General features: G+C 38.3%; 1 protein-coding gene across 2 annotated transcripts; it reads right to left on the bottom strand.

Annotated features, from left to right (window-relative positions):
• Nucleotides 1-1,200: 1,200 nt before the first annotated feature.
• LOC112195965 lies at nucleotides 1,201-5,617 on the bottom strand. 2 transcript variants are annotated; one of them, XM_024336208.2, is made up of 5 exons: nucleotides 5,417-5,617; nucleotides 3,356-3,670; nucleotides 2,129-2,284; nucleotides 1,672-1,993; nucleotides 1,201-1,562 (listed from the first exon to the last, which is right to left on the bottom strand). In XM_024336208.2, the coding sequence occupies exons 2-5, from the start codon at nucleotides 3,517-3,519 to the stop codon at nucleotides 1,560-1,562; spliced, it is 645 nt and encodes a 214-aa protein (XP_024191976.1). In that variant the 5' UTR covers nucleotides 3,520-3,670; nucleotides 5,417-5,617; the 3' UTR covers nucleotides 1,201-1,559. The 2 variants fall into 2 exon arrangements, with proteins under 2 accessions (XP_024191976.1, XP_024191975.1); XM_024336207.2 differs by having other exon boundaries at nucleotides 1,201-1,567; nucleotides 5,417-5,614.
• Nucleotides 5,618-25,772: the final 20,155 nt, after the last annotated feature.

Below are 25,772 nucleotides of genomic sequence, written 5' to 3'. Positions count from 1 at the left end.
ACAAAGAGATGATGGATTCAGACCCATCACACACCAGGAACGCCGCCAACACTGGCCTGCGTCCACTATCCTCATCCCAAAAAAACATGTGTTTTGGAAGGTTTTGCTGATGTTGCGTATCTCTCTGACCCACACAAAGGTCATTCCCAAAATGGTTAAGTGTTCACCATGGGTAAAAACCGTGATATCTTGGAGGTCTACAGAAATAGACCCTAGTCGCTATATGTTCGAACAATGCAGAGATTATTGCTCTTCACAAAGTGGTTCGTGAATGTATATGGATTGGATCCATAATTATGCATGTTTGAAACAATTGTGGTTTGAAGTCTACCACAGATGAGCCTATGAACATTTAAGATAATGCTGCTTGTTTTGAATAAAGAAGCAAAGGCTACATCAAAAACGACAACACCAAGCATGATCAGCAACAACAGACTCTCCTCAAGATCAAAGTGAATTAGGTTTGATTTGAGGACAGTGTGGCAGACTTGCTCACTAAGTCATTGCCTAAATTCCACTTTCGAGAAATATGTTGGTAGCATCGTTTGCGGAAGTTATCCGAACTCCCATGACCGTAGTTATTAGGGGGAGATGCAGACATCAAGGGGAGATGTCTACATGTATGGTCTTGAAACGTGAAAGATGTATTGTGCTCTTTTTCCCCTTCGACCGAGGTTATTTTTGTCCCACAGGGTTTTTGTTACTCGGCAAGGTTTTTAATGAGGCAACAAGAGGAGCACCACGTTTGGGCGACACAAGGAGGAGTGTTCAAGTAAATCCAGAATATGTGTCTGGCCCAAACTCGAGGTTACTTGCTCTAGTTGAAATAGGGTTTATATTATAGATATTCTCGGAAAATCTTAGGTGATATCCAATCAATTTACGATTATGTTTCCATATACAACTCTCTCTATGCTTGTAATCCTCTATATAAAGAGACCCATATTATCAATGAAAATACAACTCAATTCTCTCTCAATTCTGTTTTCCTTAAACAATAATGAATATATTTCCCATATGAAAATCCTATGCGGCTGGAGCATGACTCCATCGTTTCACTTTTAGAGCATCTCCACAATTATGCAAATTTAACCATTGGAGCATTAAATAAGGAAATTATTTCCTAGTTGTTATGGGATTCAATTCAGATTAAAATAAGGAAGCTAGCTGCCAAAGAATTCATTCACTATTTTATGGGCGTTGGAGCATTAAATCACATGATTTTGGTGATTCATATTGATGGAATCATGGAGGAAAGTCAGTTGAGCAACAAGGAATCAGTTTTGTCACTTAAATAGTTGACAGAAAATTCAGGCCCAGTAATCTCCCCAAATTACAAAGAAGGCATCCACATAATTGTTATTGGCCTACATTTTGCACCCACGAAAACCAACTCCTACACTCAAAAGGTTTACAAGATTTCTCGAGATTCCTAGAAACTCATGTTTGCCATCCGCTGGTTGATATGGAGTCCACACTTACTAGCAGCCTCATGGAGCAGAGAAAGAAAACCAGGCCAAAATAGCGTTAATTCCTCTTCCAGAGTGTCCCTCTGACATTTACTAGACTACAAAAAAATAATAAACATTAATAAAATTGCATATACACGACTAACCAAACATTTTATATGCATCCACACGCATTTAACTCAAACATAAGTAGACTACTTACCTTGTGTAGGTTATTGTGGCTGCAAAACCTCACAAAGGACATTGCATCATCTGTGTACGTTTCTGTGCATTTACAATCCTTAAATGCAAGTTGGATCCAATCCTCAGTCTTAGACGGTGGATGTCGTTGATTCAGAGTGTCTGTCCAACAGTGGGATGCATTTCTACAACGAATTACATGTTGTAACGTTCTTATGATGTAGAAATGATCATATTCAGAGAGCTTCAGATCCTCGCACATCAACTGGAATTCTGACCTATAAGAAATCCGTTGTTCTTTGTTAAGAAGAATTGGATGATTGACAGCATTTTCCATACAAAGCCTGCAAAAAAAAAAACCAAAATAATTGTATGACACAAAATGTCAGATAATTAACATTATCAAATCTTGAAACACTTGAAGTTTACACAACCAAAATCAAGCTTAAGTAGTATGTAGTTACACTTGAAACACTTACCTATTGTCACAATTCTCATCCAAGAAGTCAAGAAAGAATTGAAAATCCAATGGAATCCTAACTGTGAAAAAGCCTCGCACTAATGAAGTGAAAGCCCTCACTAAAGAAGGCAGCTGGGTGATGATTGATTTTTGTAAGATCTCCTCAAGCGTGAGCCTACATGAATAAAAAAGAAGGTAAAAAAATAACAAAAGGAAGTTCAGAAACATAGTTGTCTGAATTGACTTCTAAATTCATTTTCTAAATCTAACCAAAATACTCAAATGTCCTCGATGGCGCCTCCCTCCCTCCCTCCCTCCCTCCCTCTCTAATTTAAGGATGGCAGCAGACTTTGAAAGGAAAAATATTTAATGCGTCTCAAAGAATAATAATGAGAGTCCAGCACCTACTCTCAAAGAATTAGACAAGTAAAAGTGACTGTGTCTGCACAAGTATCTTAGCCTGTGTGTGCATGTGCACTTGTAGTGAGCAAATGTTAGAATGGATTTTCATGCAGAATTCTACTAATCATACATGCATGACTGGATAAGTACATTAACATAGGCTAGTTCACAATTAATTTCAAATGTTATCCCACCTAGGCCCGTATTCATACCACAGTTTTCCTAGACCACGCTTGGCTATGCCTTGTCTCATTAATAAGATGCAATAAAACAGCAAATAAAATTCAAGCCAAGAATCTCTTCAATTGATGACCACTTTATCTTAGAAATAAATTGAAACCTATTCAAACATTCTGTCCCGATGAGAATGTAGCCTTATCCATTGTATCTAGAACCCTTAGGCGACTACTGATTGAAAACAAATCAGCAATTGTTGAGCAAAATCTGTCTTTATCCTTGTTTTTTTAAAAAAAAATTCCAAATGAAAAGATCATCATGAATTTGTGATGAGTTTCTTGGCTTGAATTTTATTTATTGCTTCTTGACTCTCGACGAAAATCTCATCAATATATAAACAATACTTAAAGATCAGGTTGTTTTAATGAGTCAGAGAGGGATGTATTCAATCCTTTCCAATATGGAATGTCAGGCTCTAAGATTTAAGAGGAACAAAGCATTGGACAGGTTATTAAAAGAATTTAAGAATACTAGCTAGAATGAAGTTAGTGAATAAAATTTTATGTTATGGGCTTGTTATGTCTCAGGGGGTTACAACTATATGCCCCAAAAGAGGTTATCTTTAATAAATTTCCAATTAACAAAACTGAAAAATTTAAATACATACCTCAGGTGATTAACAAAAGTGAATTTCGGTAAACCAAACTGGTCGAACAACTTATCTATGAGTTCTTCTCTTCTAAACCCTTTCAAATAATCACATAATCTAACAGCCTCCTCAATCTCATGGAGTGAAATTTTAGTTACTTGTTTCTCTGCTTCCACCTCCATTTTCTCAATTCTAACTTTGTATCGTGCCAACTCCGGAAATACACTTGGGATCAAATTACAAACAAGTCTTGATAGAAACCCTAAACTCTTCCATAAGAGACAGCACGATCCAGAAATGTTTTCAGCACATGGCCACTAAGGCTATGATGGCCTAAAAAAACAAAAAACATCATCAACCAGTGCATCAAAAAACAGACACGTAGTAAAAGAAAAAGTAGATGAAACTTTTAAGGATATAAAAGAAAAGATAAAAATTAAGTTAAACACACTTAAAGTCAGATAAACAATAATTAAAAATTTAAACACTATACTGAACCTAAATTAGCTAGTTAGAAAATCCTTAGATAACTGACCAAAGCAGCAGCAGTAGACAAAGGAGACCATACTCTCAGATCAAACAATAATTGTAAGGAAGTCAATTACGTATAGATACCAATGTATAAGGCTAACATTATGATATTCACTGTATATTACATGGGGGAAAAAGGGAGGGAGGAGGGGGGAGTGGGGAGGGGGGGAGAGATCTAGCATCAGCTACAAGAAGAGAAGTATCTGAATCTGTCTACTATTGTATCTCATTGAATACAGCTAATTCTATTCTGCCAGTTTCATTTAAGACGCAAATTTGAATTTCTTTCTTCTCTTCATACTAAAAAGTCAAGTTTAATTCAATTAATCAACTTGGGCGCTACACTTATTCCCATGATGTTACTTGAAGCAGTTTTCTAAAATAAGTTACTAGAAAATAATATAGCTAGATAAGGTGGAGAAAGACCAGAAAAAAAAAACTAAAAAAAAGCTAAACAAGGTGGGGACACAAACAAAAATGGCAGCTTCCATGCCCTTAGTTTGGGTAAATTCATTAAACATAGATTTAAAAATCAATTAGGATGTCCAATTTGAGCCTTTGAGACCTATGAAAGCCAAAGATTTGAGTTCCTATGAAATCACAAAAGATGCATGCCTTCCCTCCAACCACTCTCCCAACTTTGCAAATGACAAAATACAAAATTTTCAAGACTAATGTAGAATAACAAAATGACAACATACAAAAATTTCAAACAATTTGAGTTCAACAAGGTAGAGTTAAACTCCTTCAAAGCAGATGGAACTTCAGTTATATATGCAAAATTGTAATGGTTCTTACTTTGAAGTGATACTATGGTTCAATATGTCTTTGTTTTGGATGAGATTTGATTTTGATCAAGCTTGAGAGGATAACAATAACAGATAACTGTTTCACCTAATCCCTTAATTCTATTCTTTTTTAGTTATATATTTTAACCTTTGAGTTTATCTACAATTGTAACTGCAGATAAACTCAAAAAAAAAAAAAAAAAGAATTGTAAGCATTTAGGTATACATGTTTTAACTTTAGAGTTTATCTACAAATAAGTCAGTCCCTATAGAGTTAGGAAGGAACTGACAATCTTTGGAGTATCCAACAGTTCATACAGAAGGAGTGTTATCAGTTCCTTTAATTTTCTGCTTTGCTGGTTTGACCATCAATGAAATGCAGAGTTCATCAATTTCTTCCTTTGTGTTTTCTAGTCATGTTACATTTCTAAGATCCCGAATCTACAAATCCAAGGAACAAGGAAGCAATCTACAATTGCGGCCCAGCCTTATTATCTCGAATCAAAGTAAGAGAACAAGAGAAACAAAATGGAAACACACCCACGAAATTCTTGGACAACAACAAGAGCGCACTAAAAGAGACGGACAGAAATCACAAACCTACAGAAGGGGAGAGAAAACTACTAAACGAGACAAAAGCAGAAAAGACACGGCACGAATCACAAAAGACAGCACAAAGCCAAGTTGAGACGGAGACAAAAATCAAAATTGCAAAAGGAGAGAGAAATAACAAACCAAAAGCACAAATCTTAGGGCATACCTCATCTTGAAGGACAGGACAAGGGTGAGTCGAGCTTTCTCCTACCGTTGTTTGCGGCTTCTTGTTTGTTTCTCTCTCTTCTTCTTGTCTAGAAAGACCTTGTTTTGTTTTTCTGCCGCGGCTGCTGCGTGTTCTTACTTCTTACGCTCGAATTTGGGTAGGTCTGAATCTTGGGCGTTCTTTGGGCTTCAACTCTGGTCCCCTAAAGGTTTTTTTTTATTTCTTTTTTTGGTCAACTGGTCCCCTAAAAGTTTATAAAGCTCATCTCCCGCATAATTAACCTAATATAAATTTTTCTTTTTTGCGATCAACTTAATTCCAATTTTTTTTTTTTTTTTTAATTCTACTAGGTTTGGGAGTTTATCGCATGCACATATAAATATGTACTTTATGTTGACAATTAAGATGTGAGCGAGAGAAAAAAATGCCGGCAACTTCAGGCTCTTCTTCTTGATTTTTCTATTAGTTTATCTTTTCATACTTTGTTTGGTGCTTCCGACCAAAGAATTAAAGAGGAACATGTCACTTGTGTATATCATAAGCTCTCTCTACTACTAATCAAGTAGCTAGACGAGTAATCTATATAAGTGGCATCTTGATCGATATACTTAACATATTAATAGTGAACGAGCAAAACATATCCCTTTTTAATTTCCTAAAGTTCTCAGTGATCATGTTTATGGATGAACAAATGCTCCATTTTTGTACCCACCTAAATACATATTGTTAACGTGTGTGACTAAGGGGTCTAGTTAACGTTAAAGAGAAAGAGAGAGTGAGCAAGACATAAGAAGTATAGTGGTTCGTCTCCCACCTTAGTGGGAGACTATGTCCACTTGAAGTGTTGCACTATATGGGTTTGGGCCTTGCGGCCCAAATGGATTACAAAGTATGTAATTGAATGATCTCTAAGTGGGAGGAGAGGTCTCTTTTATAGGTAAGAGAGCCCCTCTCCTTTATATTTTCTTCAATGTGGGATGCAAAACAACTATTCTAGTCTAGAAAGCTTCATTGTGAAGCATCTTGGCAAGGCCAGGAAGGTGGCTTCCCGGCAGGGCCTTGGCCGCTTCCAACTACCACGGAGTAGCTTAGACGTCAGGCTACAAGATGCATATCGTGGTTAGGTCTCACCATGGCTTGTGGGGCCCTTAAGAGGGTGTTACTTATGCTTGGTGAGATAGCAAATTTTCCATGCTAGTAGGAGGTGTCTACAAGTCCTCGAAGTCCCCAAGTAAGATGAGCTTCTTGGTTGGGGAGTTATACACATGATGTCATCAAGCATAAGCGACATTTGGGCGCCACCTAGTCTCTACAAGTCCCCAAACTCCGTAAGCAAGAAGGGACTCTTTAACTTGCAAAACAAAGATAGAAGCATGCGCATGTAGAATGCTTGTTGTATTGGGCAACGTATGTGAGTTGCTCCGATATGTATTAGCATGTACAAATGTACGAGGTGCATGATACATGATGACGTATATACGTGAATGGAGCTGAGTAGGATTGATTATGAGCTCGAGAATGCACATGGTTGTGTGAGCATACGACAAATGAGCATATGAAGTGCATATGATGCATAAATGAGTGATGTGCACAAGAAAACGAACAAGGTCGAATTAACGAGGTTACACCTGTAAGGTGTAGGTTGGATGAGTGCCATGAAGGCAAGAGTTTGCAACTTATGAAAGATGAATATGTAAACGTTTGTGTTAGTTTGGTTTTCGCTTGTGTTAATGGAACGTGAAAAGAATTCAATTGTTGTAAATGACAAATTGTAGAAGAATTCAATGTTCCATTAATGTGTATTATGCTGAGGAGACATGAGTGTAAGGCTCGGGGATGCAGGGAAGACAGGAGCGTTAAAGCTCGAGGATGCCGGGAGGGCAAGAAAGTTAAAGCTCGGGGATGTAGGGAAGGCAGGAGCATTAAAGCTCAAAGATGCCGGGAAGGCAAGAGCATGAAGCCCGGGGTTGCCGGGAAGGCAGAAGCATTAAAGCTAGGGGATACCATGAGGCATTAACCGGTAGCTCGAATGTGATGCCCTGAGACATGAGTGTAACCGTTGCAAATTATGTTAGGCTATATGTACAAGTCCCTGAAGTCCCCAGTCAAGGGTTTTCTTGCGGGGTACGTTGATACCAAAGCGTGGCTTTGTGTCGTATAACGAGCATAATTAGTGCAAGTGAGTAGTCCATCTAGAATTTTGTCGGAGCAAACACTTTATGCCCTTTCGGGTGGGCCCCTGCTAGGCCCTCGAAGAAGTCCCCCATTCCTGGCTATAATCGTATAGTTAGAAAATTGTTTGATGAAGGGAGCTGCGTTAAAGCAGTGGGCGTTAGGTAGCTAACCTAATCTTTTGATACCTAAGCGTCGGGGGTTAACTACCAGATCAATGGCTGCTGTGGGCTACGTTAACCGATTCCTTTACTCTTTCTCGGAGGAAAAAAATTTGACGGCAATGCCACGTAGTTGTCATCGTCATTATGAAGTGTTGCCTTACCGCTTGGCGACTAATCATGGACCATAGACTCGTTTAGGTCCTTTTCCCGTAGGGAGAGTTTGAAAAAGTGTAGTACCAAGAGGCTAGACAAAATATTTACATATAGAGTACATGTAAAGTTTGCTAATTGTATGAACAATGACAAATAAGCATAGGAAATAATATTATGTGGATCTTATGACCATGTAACACGTATATTAGATAGTGGCAGGTGTAATGGATGTCCATATAAAATTTTGGAAATAGAGCCCGGTGAATAGTATGAAGCATAGTGTACTAGTGATGTTTAACTAAAGAATGTTGGATATAATAGATCGAGTTGGGTTGTGTTCGAGCAAGTTGGGTGTAGCTGAGCAGGAAGGCACTATGCCAGCATGCACTTGGCCCAAGCAAGTCGTGGCCATGCTTGATACCCAAGCGAGTCGTAACCCAAGCAAGTCATAATCCGGACAAGTTTAATTAAGTCATTAGTGGCACAATGTTTCAAGCATGGCATAGTTTTCTTCCATGAGTGTCACATTAAATTGATTTAAGCATGGTATGTGTATAACATGTACTTGTAGTAAAGCATGCTAATAACATTTTTCATTTTGTGGACATGTTTAGGAATCACTGAGACATGTGAAGCATGGCTTTGAGCATAGTAGATGTACTAGTAAAATTGATACATAGTGTAAGCATGCATAAATGCATAGATGCATATAAATGCATATCAAGTGTGATATATTATAGGCATGCTTAAATGTAGTAAAAGCATATAAAGGTATGACAATAGCGCTAATTTCCAAAGCTTGTATTGAGATATAGCATTTTACTTATCTTATATACACCAATTTGGAGTAGGTTGGAGTTGGAATTGGCATAAGTACCCAAATCATGTTGGAGTTGTCCAAGCATGACGCTCCATTGCTTCGGCAAAGCACCATAGTAGAAGGCTCGTTAATTGAAGCGGTTCTCGGTGATTGTGTCACCGTAACAGAAAGTAAATGATTAGCAATTCAGACATATTAGATTAACTAAATGTGTGCTTTATGTAATCATAGTTGAAGCATAGTGTAGTCATTACTACATGACATTAGTTGACAACATGAGCAGATACAAATGTTAATTCCACTTGAACTATGCAAAGCCCAAAACTGAGAATTGATTAGGCCTCATCAAAAAGCCCGCGGATCAAGTGGGCCGATGGAGGCCCGCCGGCCCGCAGGGCTTTTGGCCCGACCCGACCCGTCAAAAAACCCGCAAAAGCCCGCCTTGGTGGGCCGATGGAGGCCCGCAAAAACCCGGCCCCGCCCATAGGCCCGGCCCGCCAAAAGCCCGCTAGGCCCGGCCCGTAAAAGCCCGCAAAATATTATATATATATATATATATATCTATGTGTGTGTGTGTGTGTGTTTATATATATATATATATATTAATATATATATATATATATATATGTATATGTGTGTGTGTGTGTGTTATATATATATAGATATATCTATATGTGTGTGTGTGTTTATAAATATATATATATATATAGACACATATAGATATATATTTGTGTGTGTGTTTATATTGATATATATATATATATATATATCAATATATCATATATGTGTGTGTGTGTGTTTATATATATATATATATATATATATAGAGAGAGAGAGAGAGAGAGATATATATATATAGATATATATATATCAATATATCATATGTGTGTGTGTGTGTTTATATATATATACATATATATATATATTAATATATATGTGTGTGTATATAGAGAGAGAGAGAGAGAGATATATATATATATATATATATATATCTCTATATATATATGTGTGTGTGTGTGTGTGTGTGTGTGTGGAACTTCTTATACTATTATAGTTCTATATAAAATATGTGCATATATATATATTCTATATATCAGTTGACCAATCCGATCGGATTCGAAAATATAGTGAAATTGGCTAAATTTTTTACTACACTCATAATTTATTGTAATAAACTCATCCAACGGTCGGTTTTTCCATTTTCTTTGAATTGATAGGGGTTGCTCTTTGGAGTGTATGATATATAAATATAGGTTTATAAGAGTAACTACGTTTGACCTAGTTGATCGAATTCGAAACGAGAACCAAATTGGCTGAATTTTCTACAACCACCATAAAACATTACAATCTCTCCATCGAGCGGTTGGTTTCTCCGAATTCATTTTCTACTTCATGGTTGCTTTAGAATGAACCTAAACAATTTAAATGCAATGTATAAGTCATACAACTATAGGAATAAAATTGGTATAGACCAATGTGTTTGTAATTAAAATTAATTTTTTTTTATCTTATATCCACGCACATCCATTGATGGAATATATACAAACGTGATGTGAAAAAATAAGCACGTTTCGCAGTTGTCACGGCATCGGTCAACCAATAAAACATATAAGTGACTACGGTTGACCAATCCGATCGGATTCGAAAATATGGTGAAATTGGCTAAATTTTTTACCACACTCATAATTTATTGTAATAAACTCATCCAACGGTCGATTTTTCCATTTTCTTTGAATTGATAGGGGTTTCTCTTTGGAGTGTATGATATATAAATATAGATTTATATGAGTAACTACGTTTGATCTAGTTGATCGAATTCGAAACGATAACCAAATTGGCTGGATTTTCTACAATCACCATAAAACATTACAATCTCTCCATCGAGCGGTTGGTTTCTCCGAATTCATTTTCTACTTCATGGTTGCTTTAGAATGAACCTAAACAATTTAAATGCAATGTATAAGTCATACAACTTTAGGAATAAAATTGGTATAGACCAATGTGTTTGTAATTAAAATTAATTTTTTTTATCTTATGTCCACGCACATCCATTGATGGAATATATACAAATGTGATGTGAAAAAATAAGCACGTTTCGCGGTTGTCACGGCATCGGTCAACCAATAAAACATTTAAGTGACTACGGTTGACCAATCCGATCGGATTCGAAAATATGGTGAAATTGGCTAAATTTTTTACCACACTCATAATTTATTGTAATAAACTCATCCAACGGTCGGTTTTTCCATTTTCTTTGAATTGATAGGGGTTGCTCTTTGGAGTGTATGATATATAAATATAGGTTTATAAGAGTAACTACGTTTGACCTAGTTGATCGAATTCGAAACGTGAACCAAATTGGCTGGATTTTCTACAACCACCATAAAACATTACAATCTCTCCATCAAGCGGTTGGTTTCTCCGAATTCATTTTCCACTTCATGGTTGCTTTAGAATGAACTTAAACAATTTAAATGCAATGTATAAGTCATATAACTTTAGGAATAAAATTGGTATAGTCCAATGTGTTTGTAATTAAAATTAATTTTTTTTTATTTTATGTCCACGCACATCCATCGATGGAATATATACAAACGTGATGTGAAAAAATAAGTACGTTTCGCGGTTGCCACGCCATCGGTCAACCAATAAAACATATAAGTGACTGCGGTTGACCAATCCGATCGGATTCAAAAATATGGTGAAATTGGCTAAATTTTTTACCACACTCATAATTTATTGTAATAAACTCATCCAACGGTCGGTTTCTCATTTTCTTTGAATTGCTATATGTAGCTCTTTGGAGTGTATGATGTATAAATATAGATTTATAAAAAATTAGTGTCTTTAAAAATTTATTTATCAACAAATTAGTATCTATATATAAATATAGATTTTTTTGGGTACAATATAGTTATATAGATTGTTATCTTTGGTTGTATTTGATCATTATCCATTGAATTTCCAAAGCTTGATTAAAAAAAAAAATACTTGTGGCTTTAAATATTTATTTATAAATAAAGCCTGCAAGGCCCGGCCCAAAAAAGCCCTCAAGGCTAAGCTCGGCCAGGCCCGAAAAAGCCCGCAAGGCCCGCTTTATATGGACGGGCTTGGATCATTTGATTTTTAATAAAGCCCGGCCCGGCCCGGCCCGCAATTATTTAAAAATATAGCAAAGCCCGGCCCCCGGCCCGTTGACGACCCCTAGAATTGATCCACATGGTATAATGAACATAGGACGGATATGTAATATGCATGTGTGATTAACCATGCAATTGTAACTTTAGATTCTCAACAATTATCAATGACAAATAAGAAGCTACACACATAATGTGTATGGAATTAATGTTTAATTGCTACCATAAACGGAGTAAGAAACTAGCAGAAGTACCATGAATAGTCACAAGCTTAGCTTGTGTGTGATAGAATCATTTGGCAAACATATGTGTTGGTCAATTAATGTGGCGGTGATTATAATATTGATGTGTCATGTGTGTAGAGCATGCAGACTATAAAGCAACGACATACCATATTGTGCGTTGGCAAAGTGGCAGGTGTATGTATCGTGCAATTGATGGGTGGCCATAGATTATAAGCCATGCTTTTGTGTTGACGAAAAATTAGTTGTGCGTGACAAAAACATAGTTGTGCGAAGCACGTGGTGCTCATAGGTGTATGAAGCAAAGTGTCATGAGCCGCACTTAAGAGTAGTGCTATCATGACATTTTGTGACAGAGATGTCAAGAGGGACGAGCCTTGAAGACCCAAGGGCGAGCTTAGAGCTAATGGAGGGCGAGTGGCATTGTCGTAATTAAGTGGAACTTCAGGTTCGAGGTACTTTGACTTGGAATTTGGGAAAACTCAAAACACGAGAAATGTCTAACGCACTTGACAACATGTCATTTGGATTTTCTATGAATTAATTATGGATTATTAGTCTCCTTGGATATTGTGACGTTTCCTCCCACCTTGGCCATTTAAGCCTGATATGCTCTATAGGGGGAGACCTGGTGTCTAGCTCTCCACCACCCCCGATGCTGGCCTTTATAGGGCACTAAGTGAGCTTCTCCTAGGCACCCATTGGGGACCTAGGGGCAGGGCATATGTTGTCAGAAAAAGGCAACATATGTTTCCATAAGTCTAAAAGTCTCGTGACAGTATCGGCCAAAAGGTCGATATTGCGGGTCAGTGTCGAGGGAGAGGTTCCTATGTGGGCGGTTCTTATGACATCAGCGTTAAACAAACACCACGCTTAGAAAAGATATGTCGGGACCCCATGGTGCTCATTAGCCACAGAGCAAGTGATGTGGGCATGAGTTAGGGTTCGACCTTGCCCAAAGGAAAGTGATGCCAGCAAGCACGTGAAGGGCGACCCCATGCTAGACTAAAGCAAGCTCAAGAGGGGCATCGAGGGTGAGTTGCTCACTCGAGCGGCGTGCCAACATGGAAGACGGCACTCCCGCTTGAGGATGGCCTACTGGCGAGAACAAGCCTCAGAACCATGGCAATCATCAAGAAGAGAGCATGGTTAGCCTCGTTAGAAGGGAAAAGTCACACGGCCAAGATGGATTGTCATTAAGACACTCAAGGCTTGAGAATGCGGGGCATGTGTTGCCTATGAGCCGAGTAGGTTGTACAAGTGAAGCTCACGAGGCAGAGTATGCAAGCAGGTGTTTGCCCATGAGTCGAGTAGGTTATGTGAGTGGTGATCACAAGGCGAATGAAATGTGCATGTTACTAAGGAAGGATCCAACAAAGGAATGTGAAGGCCACTAGGTCTCAACACATTATCATGTCACTAGCTATCAGTGTACGGTACATACGCGGGTCAGCTATAGGCTATCACAAGTTGGGATGACACAGGGAGCCTATCGGTTGGGCCTGTGTCTTGGAAGTCAATCATGACACAAGGAAGCAATCGGTTAGTCACAAGGTGTGAGACTCATGTGTAGTAGCTTTTGTTGGTAAACCCCAACAAGTAAGGGGGGACGATGTCGAAAGGGGTCTGGTTAACAAGATAAGCATCCAGATAAAAAGAAAAATGGAGTATCAAGGAAGAAAAGAAGATAGGCTAGCCTCAGTTCAGAGGAACCTTGGCGCCTCAGGAGCTAATGCTGCGTAAAAAGTCAGCCCGTGACACAAGGCCTGGAGTAGGAAAAAAAAAACTTAACTTTTTTAGTTATGACGAGATGCTGCTATCCCTAGGCAGTTGACGAAGCGGGATCTCATAATTAATTTCTCCGGTCAATGAGCCAAAGACCGAGAAGAGACTCAATTTGGTGATGATTGATGGATAAATCTACCAGTGCTTGGTGAAATAGAGATCAAGCAAGCAAACCCTTATGGTTACCTCCTCGAACCACTCTGAGATCATTGCTCTACATGAGACGCTTCGTGAATGTATATGGTTAAGGGCTATCATTACACATATTTGAGGGACTAGTAGTTTGAGTTCTACCACTGAAGAGCCTACTTGCATTCATAAAGATAATGCAGCTTGCATCGAACAGATGAAGTTAGGGTTATATCAAGGGTGATAATACAAAACACATCACCAAAGTTTTTCTACAATCAGCAACAACAGGCTCTCCTCAAAATTCAAGTTAATCAAATAAGGTCTGAGGAGAATGTGGCAGATTTGTTTACCAAATCATTGCCTAAGGCCATATTTGAGAAACATGTGAAAAATATAGGAATGCGAAGGTTTTCCGAGCTCCCTTGACTTATGTAAGGATCAAGGGGAGGTATAGACTTCAAGAGGGGGGGGGGGTCTAACACACACATGTCATCATCAAATGTAATAGGTACGTTGTGCTCTTTCCCTTCGACCAAGGTATATTTTTCCCATATGGTATTTATTGTTACTTGGCAAGGTTTTTAGTGAGGCAAAAATTCATGCACCATTTCGTATTTGACTTGGCACAAGGGGGAATGTTAAAGGAAAAACACGTTATGTGCCTACGTCAAAATAACTGACGAAGAGTGAATTAGGGAATTAGCGGTTTGTTTGCCTCAAAATCGTCTTGGCCGAAATGAGGGCCGAGGGACCTGTGGTTGAATCGTCCTTCTGAAATTGCGCGGGCGTGCCAACTCGTGGCCAAATGGCCGAACGAGGTTCAGATATGATTTGTGCTTGTATCTGACTTCTTATCAAATGATTGTTGGCCAAGGAAGGAACCGTCTCGGCCGTTGAGTTCTAATGTCTCTGTTGCAAGGACTTTGGTTAGGCGTCAATCCTGAACGTGATTCACTTCTTGGGTAAACTCAAAGGTTCGGGTGACAAGCGAGAGATCTATCGGGTGAAGGTACTCGCAAATCACGGTGAAGACAAAGGTGAAGTGGACTCAGTAGTCAAAGCGTTGTGAGATTATGTGTATGTGAATAGTGAACCACATCGACCCAATCCGGACTGGCCGAAAGAGATCAATGGATGATAATTTTATGTTACGAACTACTCCTAAGTGCGAAAAGTAAAGTACATATAAAATAAAGAACAAGAAAGCAAAATGCTTGAATGTAACGACTGAAATAAAAGTAAGAAACTAAAAATGAAAACAAGTTGTGAAAGTTGAATAGAAGGCAAAGTACCTATGAAAGGTTTGAGTAAAAGTTGTATATTGATTTGTTTGTGTGGTGCAGAACCTTTTACAATGAGTTACAGTGTGCTATATATACAAGTCAGAAACCCTAGCTAGCTTGTCCTCCAAGACGTGGAAATAAAGTAGGATTCTCCTTCCTTCTAGGATTGATTTGTCTCATAAAATCCTAGCCTGGCTGATATCTGAAATCTTCACAATCGAAATCCATAATTGATTCAAACTTTTTCCTTTTGAGGATTCCTTCCTTGAATGACTTCTCTGCCGAACTTATCGCTTGGGCTTGGCCGAGCTCTTCTAGTCCTCTTCTAGGCCTGTTTGTACATTCACCCATTTCTCATTTGGAACGTCTAATAGCTTGGCGGTGTGGCTCATTTTCTAACCAAAGTATCAAAATTCGGCCAGGCGGCCGAACGACGCACTCTTCTCAGTTATATGATTCACAAACTGTTATCTTGGCCAAACGACACGTTCAATTCGAACAAATGACCTGTCGTTTGTTCGGCCAACTCTCCAAATAGCTTAAGATAGAAGTTGCTAAATTCAGGTCCAAACACGGTTACAACTCAATCATCCATTATTGTCATTATTGTAAATGCTGTTACCATTGTAATCCTCACCCTATATAAAGGGACTAGCTAATGAAATGACTAGACAAATTTTCCCATTTTACTTTTACAACTTGAGTATTGTATGTTTACCTGTACAATTTTACATTATTGTTGTACATAAAATAAAATAAAATAATAAAATAAAACTCCACTGCTGAGTGTTGACTGGTTGAACTTCCTTTCGAAAAATAAAAGATGGGTTGACTCGGTGAGACCCGACATCTTTGTTTTTCTCCCTTCCACTAGTCCATTGACTCTGCCAAACCCTAAACCCCAAACTCTATCAGTTCAATTTCCCTCCCATTATTTTTGCCAAGGCTTCATCGTCCGCTCATCCCCGTTCATACACATCAAGGAACCCTAGACCTTACAGATCTAGATGGATATGGATTTCAGCAAATTTGACATACACTTCTGTCAATTTTTTTCTATTTTCAAATTTCGATCAATCTAACCTGTAAGTAAGCAGAAAATATCAACTTCAATTTCAATTTCGGAAATGCTCATTAGGTTTTAGTTTGATACTATTTGCTAGGGCATGAAACTAAAATCGATTAAAAGATTACATCCTTCTGTGACAATTGGGTGTATTTTGGTGTTATGAATTATGATCATATTAGTCTGCAACGTTGCCGATGAGTTAGATTTAAGTTTAGGCTTTCATCTAATTTCTCTTTTATATGTGGAATTGGTTTTTATGCAGACTATTACTTTCCAAGTTTCCATTGTCAATTCGTCAAAATCGTATCAGAAATTCGCCTCTCCCTTCTCAGTCGCACCTCCTTGTCACGCATATGTCAGACTAGACCATGGTGCCCTTCTTCTCTGTTCAGATCATATTCCAACTTTAGTATGTTTGGGTTTGTCAGATGATCCTATGGCAACTGCTGGGGAAGGAAGCTTAAATGGTTAGTCCCTATATCTGTGTTTCTCAGAGTACACCAAGGATGGCGAGGTGTCATATGTAATCACAACCATAAATTTATTTAGTGTTCCACTGCTACAGTTATAGCAAGTCTCACGAATTTCCATGATGGCAGAGGGAGGATATGTAATGGCCATTTCTGGCTTTAGATGAATGATAGTCGGCCTATTTGGGTTTATTAAAAAAAAAAAGTCTCACGAATTTCAAGGCAAAAATGTGCTTATTTTATGGGCTGCGGAGTATACGGATCCAAAATTGTGTTTGTTGGAGGGTTTAAAGAAAAATCCAAACTAGCACAAAAAAGATTTAAACCCTCTCTTAGCGATGATGGCTGCGCCTACACCTACGCTTATGAAACTAATCCATATGTGGATCCCAACCCTTGGATAAATCCTTATTATGAGCTGCCAATTTTTCCACAAGAGCAACCTCAGCCCTTGCTATGGGAGTTGGGTAGGAAACTTTATGCTCTTGCCAAGTTCTGCCGTGACCTTTTTGAGGACCTGTAATCTCCCCTCCCCTAACCCTCATGGTTTCAAGTGTTCGACCCGGACAATGATGGTAGATGACCTTCATTATCAAACTATACGTGGTATGATTCGGGCTCTTTATCAAACTAGTATTTTCACAACTTTTCCTATGCAGTTATGAGCACCAACATCTTTGTGTCTCATACGCATCTTCCAATGCACAAATTCAACATAGCATCTTGCAGAGGGGAATGGGAAGAAAAGTGGCCCATATCCAAATTTTATGACCCGGCTATAGGTTTCACCATCATGGAGGGTGCTTTTTTAGTTTTTTCTTTAGCTGGAGACCCGAATGAAGGAATATGTCGTAACTACATATTCGTACACCTTTTGTCATCTGATGGTAACGTCATCCTTCACCAATCGAATCAATTGTCAAGAGTTACAGAAAGTTCAGTTTTTCAAATAAAAGGAGGTAGGTTTGTCCAGCTATAGGGTCAACTCGTGTGCCTGCTCTTGTATGGAGTTGGTTTTGTTCGGGGGGCTGACAAGATTTATATTCAAGTTTTTAAATTCGAGTTTAAAATGGCGAATATAAATACCACTTTGGCCATTGAAGCCAATTTCAAGCCTACTCAAGTGATTGAATACGTACTTAACCAGGAAACTGATGATGGACAGATGATTAGTGCCTTTGTGCTCTAAGATTCACTCCTACATTGTGCTTAGATTGTCAGGTCAGTATAGTATTATGGCTGACAACTTTGCATTTTCATTTCTCGTGCAATTGTTTGAGGGAATTGTGCTCATTGTTATTGCCCTATCTGAATATTAAGCAATATCCTCACACCAGTTTAGCATAGTAAATGTGAGGGTATACGTGATCTGTTGAGACATAAACATAAATCTAGCATGGTCCTCCCTCTCTCCCTAAGTATAGGCTCCTATTTACACAACAAATTAAAAGTGTCATAAGCCATCCATCTAGATGATCGGAGACGGGGGTTGGGAGGCCTTCCTTTGCATTGTTTTCAAGTAGCGGCGATAATTGCACAGAAGGTGGGTGCGTGGCCGAGGGTGGTTTTCCGTTGTGTGGCTGAGGAGCGCACTCGATCTGGATTTCAGGTTTGTGGATGGATTTGTTTGGATCTCGTCACAGATCATGGGGAGTTTGGATGTGATGTGGTTTCAGATCGCATAACAGCAGGTGGCGAAGAGAGTCACAGCGCAGGGATCATTCTTCTGCTCTGGTTCTCAAGGATTAGGATTGTGGCGGTGGGCAATCTGATCTGCTGGTGTTCTACCGGCGGTGTGTATTCGACAGCCGTCTGGGTCCGAAAGCAGCGGCGCGGTGGTCTGAGAGGTAAGATGGTGGTGGATGGGCTGGATGTGCAAAAACTGTCGTGGGCTGGGGTGGATGCTTGGACCCTCCCGACTTTGCTCCAAATGTTGTTTTTCTGGTGTGGCGGTGGCATTTGTCCGTCAAAGGCGGTGGTGGGATGGTGGTGGTGCGAATGGATCAAGTTTTCCCATGGTGGCAGGATTGGCTGTTACTAGTGATTTAAGGTTTGGTTTGTTTTCTTGTTTTTATTTTTTTGGTAATAAGACACTACAAGTTATGGTAGAGGCAATCTTCTTTTCGGTCTTCTAGTGGGACGTTCCTTTCTGGTTTTGGGTCAGTGAAAATGTCTGGTTGTGCACAAACGAGCATTATTGGTCTTCTAGTGGGTTGTTCCTATCTGGTTTTGGGTCGGAGGCGATGGCGGTTTGGAATAGTTGTGAGTTGATAGTGTTGACAATAGGGTGGTGACGATGTTGGGTTTACTTTAGTCCCAGGTCTGAATGTACGGCAAACCTTTTGGTCGGGTTTAGGTCACAACGAGTGTTGGCTTTGTCGATCAGAGCTGATCAAGCAGACTCTGGGTGGCGAGTTAGTGTCAATACTAGTGAGTTGTTTAATTTCAGTATTCTTATTGGCTGGATAAGAGGTGAGATGTCAAGGATTCACTACTCCGGCACTTGTTGTCTTTGCCATTTAGTTGTAGTGTCGTTAGTCATTATAGAGTTCCAGTGTAAAGTCTAGTGGCCAATTCTGTATAAGAGATGTTGCCTAAAACTCATTGTAAGCAGTTCATTATTAATGAAGTTCTTCTTGATCAAAAAAAAAAAAAAAAAAAAAAACTACTCAATTCCAATTCTACTAGGTTTTGCAGTTTATTTCATGCACATATAAATATATACTTTATGTTGACAATTAAGATGTGAGCGAGAGAGAAAAATGGCCGCAACTTCAGGCTCTTCTTCTTGATTTTTCTATTAGTTTATCTTTTCATACTTTGTTTGGTGCTTCCAACCAAAGAATTAAAGAGGAACATGCCTCTTGTGTATATCATAAGCTCTCTCTACTACTAATCAAGTAGCTAGACAAGTCATCTATGTAAGTGGCATCTTGATCGATATACTTAACATATTAATAGTGAACGAGCAAAACATATCCCTTTTTAATTTCCTAAAGTTATCAGTGATCATGTTTATGGATGAACAAATGCTCCATTTTTGTACCCACCTAAATACATATTGTCAAGTGACTCTAAACCATGGAGTGTGTTTGCAATTAAGTTGAAATGCTCACTTTACGGATTGAAACAATCCGGCCAGATGTGGTATACCCGTCTAAGTGATCACTACTTGATTGGGAAGGGATATAAGAACGATGAATTATGCCCCTGCGTATTCATAAAGAAAACAAGTTCTGGATTTGAAATTGTAGCTGTATATATCGATGATATGAACATAATAGGTACTCTTGATGAAATAAGAGAAACCGCGAGCTACTTGAAATCCGAAGTTGAGATGAAGGATCTTAGGAAAACTCGATTATGTCTAGGCTTTGAACTAGAACACCGAGTTTGTGGAATACTAATGCACCAATCTTCGTATGTCCAAAAGATGCTCAGGCGATTTAACATGGACAAAGCGCATCCTACTAGCACTCCCATGATCGGTCAAAGTTTGGATGCAAGGACAGACCCATTTCATCCAAAGGAAGATGACGAAGAGGTGTTCGGAGCTAAAATTCCCTATCTAAGTGTCATAGGCACATTATTGTACTTAGCCCAGTGCACTCGACCAGACATTGCATTCTCAATGAACTTGTTAGCTAGATTTAGCTCAGCGCTAACGCAGCGTCACTAGAATGGTATCAAGAACATTTTTCGATACCTAAAAGGAACCATTAACTTGAGACTGTTCTTTCCCGACAGAGAGACAAGAGGGACCGTAGATGGAACTGTAATCCCTAAAGGAAATGTTGATGGTGAAAGCACCACCCACTACACCGAAACCCCAAATAATGTTTTCGTTGGTTTTCCAGATGCTGTGTACCGCTCTGACCCACATGAAGGTCGTTCTCAAACTGGTTATGTATTTTCCATTGGCAACACGGCGATATCTTGGAGTTCAAGCAAGCAAACCCTTATGGTTACCTCCTCTAACCACTCTGAGATCATTGCTCTACATGAGGCGCTTCGTGAATGTATATGGTTAAGGGCTATCATTACACATATTTGAGGGACTAGTAGCTTGAGTTCTACCACTGAAGAGCCTACTTGCATTCATAAAAATAATGCAGCTTGCATCAAACAGATAAAGCTAGGTTATATCAAGGGTGATAATACAAAACACATCACCAAAGTTTTTCTACAATCAGCAACAACATGCTCTCCTCAAAATTCAAGTGAATCAAATAAGGTTTGAGGAGAATGTGGCAGATTTGTTTACCAAATCATTGCCTAAGGCCATATTTGAGAAACATGTAAAAAATATAGGAATGCGAAGGTTTTCCAAGCTCCCTTGACTGATGTAAGGATCAGGGGGAGGTATAGACTTCAAGGGGGGGTCTAACACACACATGTCATCATCAAATGTAATAGGTATGTTATGCTCTTTTCCTTCAACCAAGGTATATTTTTCCCACAGGGTATTTATTGTTACTTGGCAAGGTTTTTAGTGAGGCAACAATTCATGCACCATTTCGTATTTGACCTGGCACGAGGGGGAGTATTAAAGGAAAAAACGTTATGTGTCTATGTCAAAGTAACTGACGAAGAGTGAATTAGGGAATTAGCAGTTACAGCTCAATCATCCATTATTGTCATTATTGTAATTGCTATTACCATTGTAATCCTCACCCTATATAAAGGGACTAGCTAATGAAATGAGTAGACGAATTTTCCCATTTTACTTTTACAACTTGAGTATTGTATGTTTACCTGTACAATTTTACATTATTGTTGTACATAAAATAAAATAAAATAATAAAATAAAACTCCACCACTGAGTGTTGACTGGTCGAACTTCCTTTAGAAAAATAAAAGACAGGTTGACTCGGTGAGACCCGACATCTTTGTTTTTCTCCATTCCACTGGTCCATTGACTCTGCCAAACCCTAAACCCCAAACTCTATCAGTTCAATTTCCCTCCCATTATTTTTGCCCAGGCTTCATCGTCTGCTCATCCCCGTTCATACACATCAAGGAACCCTAGACCTTACAGATCGAGATGGATATGGATTTTAGCGAATTCGACATACTCTTCCGTCAATTGCTTTCTATTTTCAAATTTCTATCAATCTAACCTGTAAGTAAGCAGAAAATTTCAACTTCAATTTCAATTTTGAAAATGCTCATTAGGTTTTAGTTTGATACTACTTGCTAGGGCATGAAACTAAAATCAATTAAAAGATTACATTCTTCTGTGACAATTGGGTGTATTTTGGTGTTATGAATTAAGATCATATTAATCTGCAACGTTGTAGATGAGTTAGATTTAAGTTTAGGCTTTCATCCAATTTCTCTTTTATATGTGGAATTGGTTTTTATGTAGACTATTACTTTCCAAGTTGCCATTGTCAATTTGTCAAAATCGTATCAGAAATTCACCTCTCCTTTCTCAGTTGCACCTCCTTGTTACGCATACAGGGCCGGTCCTGAGATTTCGGAGGCCTAGAGCGATAATTATAACGAGGCTTACTAATTGTGTATCCATTAAAACACTAGGACAATTTTGGTGCCACAGAAAAAGTAAAATAAGTTTGATAACTTGAAAATTACTATTAATTAGTACTGAATATAAAAGTTCATTTTTGTTGAGTTTTAGTTTCCTTGTTTGTTGTAAGGCCTATATCCTCCAATTTGGTATTTTAAAAAAAAAAACAGCGGCAAAAATTGAGAGAGGAAAGAGAAAAAAAATAGCTAGAGGAAAAGGAAAAATAGGAAAGAAGGAGAGATCATAAAAGGGGAAGAAAGAAAATCTTTCCAAATAAAGACCACTAAATGGGAGATGGAAAAAGGAGAGAGAAAAAAAGAAAAAAAAAATAAACATAATTGATAGGAGAGTGGGGCTGTGGGGGTAGTGAATTAAACCCACAACCAAGAGTCATTTCTATCAGCCACGTTGACAATATTTCTATCAGCCACGTTGACAATTCTGCTGTACATGATATTTGTTATGAGTGAACCTATATATCTACTCAATCAATTCTAAGATCGGAGGCCTCCAAAACTCGGAGGCCTTGTGTGGCTGTACCAGTTGAACTACCCCAGGGCCGGCCCTGCACGCATATGCCAGACTAGACCACGGTGCCCTTCTTCTCTGTTCAGATCATATTCCAACTTTAGTGTGTTTGGGTTTGTCAAATGATCCTATGGCAACTGCTGGGAAGGAAGCTTAAATGGTCAGTCCCTATATCTGTGTTTCTCAGAGTACACCAAGGATGACGAGGTCTCATATGTAATCACATCAATAAATTTATTCAGTGTTCCACCGCTAGAGTTATAGCAAGTCTCATGAATTTCCATGATAGCAGAGGGAGGATATGTAATGGCCATTTTTGGCTTTAGATGAATGATAGTCGGCCTATTTGGGTTTGTTAAAAAAAAAAAGTCTCACTAATTTCCGGCAAAAATGTGCCTATTTTTATGGGCTGCGGAGTATACGGATATAAAATTGTGTTTGCTGGAGGGTTTAAAGCAAAATTCAAACCAGCACAAAAAAGATTCAAACCCTCTCTCAGCGATGATGGCTGCGCCCACGCCTACGCTTTTGAAACCAATCCATCTGTGGATCCCAACCCCAGGATAAATCCTTATTATGAGCTGTCAATTTTTCCACAAGAGCAACCTCAGCCCTTGCTATGGGAGTTGGGTAGGAAACTTTATTCTCTTGCCAAGTTCTCTCGTGACCTTTCTGAGGACCTGTAATCTCCCCTCTCCAAACCCTCATGGTTTCAAGTGTTCGACCTGGACAATGATGATAGATGGTCTTAATTACCAAACCCTATGTGGTATGATTCGGGCTCTTTATCAAACTCGTGTTTTCACAACTTTTTCTATGCAGTTGTGAGCACCAACATCTTTGTGTCTCATACGCATCTTCCAATGCACAAATTCAACATAGCATCTTGCAGAGGGGAATGGGAAGAAAAGTGGCCCATATCCAAATTTTATGACCCGGCTATGGGTTTCACCATCATAGAGGGTGCTTTTTTAGTTTTTTCTTTAGCTGGAGACCCGAATGAAGGAATATGTCGTAACTACATATCCGTACACCTTTTGTCATCTGATGGTAACGTCATCCTCCATCAATCGAATCCATTGCCAAGAGTTACAGAAAGTTCAGTTTTTCAAATAAAAGGAGGTAAGTTTGTCCATCTAGGGGGTCAACTTGTGTGTCTGCTCTTGTATGGAGTTGGTTTTGTTCGGGGGGCTGACAAGATTTATATTCAAGTTTTTACATTCGAGTTTAAAATGGTGAATATAAATACCACTTTGGCCATTGAAGCCAATTTCAAGCCTACTCAAGTGATTGAATACGTACTTAACCAGGGAATTGATGATTCACAGATGATTAGTGCCTTTCTACTCTACGATTCACTCCTACATTGTGCTTAGATTGTCAGGTCAGTATAGTATTATGGCTGACAACTTTGCATTTTCATTTCTCGTGCAATTGTTTGAGGGAATTGTGCTCATTGTTATTGCCCTATCTGAATATTAAGCAATATCCTCACACCAGCTTAGCATAATAAATGTGAGGGTATACGTGATCTGTTGAGACATAAACATAAATCTAACATGGTCCTCCCTCTCTCCCCAAGTATAGGCTCCTATTTACACAACAAATTAAAAGTGTCATAAGCCATCCATCTAGATGCTACCGGTTTTAATCAACATGTTTTGGGAAAGCTCATATTTAATGTCCATCTCTAATCTGATTGACTCAATAGGTGACCATAATGGCCATAAAATAGGGTTTGTCGGCACTTTATATTCTAATGCTTTGCCTTTTGTATTAATGTTGGTGTTTGAGTTCGGTATTTCTCTATTTATAACAGAACTTGTGCATACTATTGTCTTCTGGTCTTTGGGCTGTAGATAGTTAGTGTAGATTACATCTTTAATGTTTCTTTTTTCTTGGCATTTTTATGTGAGTGTGTATGAAATTACTATGAATCATTAGTTCGTTGGCTAGTATCCAATTTTAGCCTTTGGTTATTTGACTGATTTTTTGTTTTTTTATTTTGGTGCCTTGTAGTTTGTAACATATTGTGTGCAATGTCAGATGAGGATTTCTTTTTAATCGATTGGGTATCTTATGGGTTTGAAACTCAACCATTGTTTGTCCTGAATAGGATCTATTTTACTTGCATGGCAAGTTTTTGATTTAGGGTAAAATCTTTATGCCTGTACTATCACGAAATGCACTTTTTTGTACCTACAAATTTTTAAGGAGTCTAGTGATACATGTATTATCCCTCTGTTAGCCTTCTAGTACTTCCATCAATTATTTCGTTAAAGTATGGATAAAATCGTAAAAAATCTATTATTTATTTATTTTTTACAATTCTTTTATAAAGTTTTCATTTGTTTCTGATTTCAGTTTCCTCTTGTTTATCAAACCCAATAGCTAAGGCTGTAATTAGGCTCAATACAGCTCGTATTCGACTCGTAATCGGCTCGATTTTAGCTCGTTCGGCTCGTGTTCGTAAGATAAATGAGCTAAGCTTGAGCTCAATAATAAGCTCAACAAAATAACGAGCCGAGCTTGAACAATAATATATTCGGCTCATCTAACTCATGAGTAGCTCGAGTTTGTTAAAACTTAATATGTATTAAAACTCGACTCATGAAAATTTATAATATAAATAAAAATATAATTTTCTAATCTCCAATCTTTAATTTTTTTTATTATCTTCCTTTACAATTGGAAAAGAATCTGAGCATTTAAGTATAACATATTACAATAAAGTCAAAAGGGATTTGTGTGATGATTAGTCATCAAATTTGGATTATTATTTTAAATTTACTTTCTTCCTTTTGTATTTTTTTTTTTAATTTAAAGTCAAATGAGCCAAGAGAGGCGGCACAGGCCTGTTCAAACTAGAGC

Source organism: Rosa chinensis, chromosome 4 (genome assembly GCF_002994745.2).
Source record: "Rosa chinensis cultivar Old Blush chromosome 4, RchiOBHm-V2, whole genome shotgun sequence".
NCBI classification, from domain to species: domain Eukaryota; kingdom Viridiplantae; phylum Streptophyta; class Magnoliopsida; order Rosales; family Rosaceae; genus Rosa; species Rosa chinensis.
Note: the sequence above shows the minus strand (reverse complement) of the source record. Positions and strands in the feature narration are given on the sequence as shown.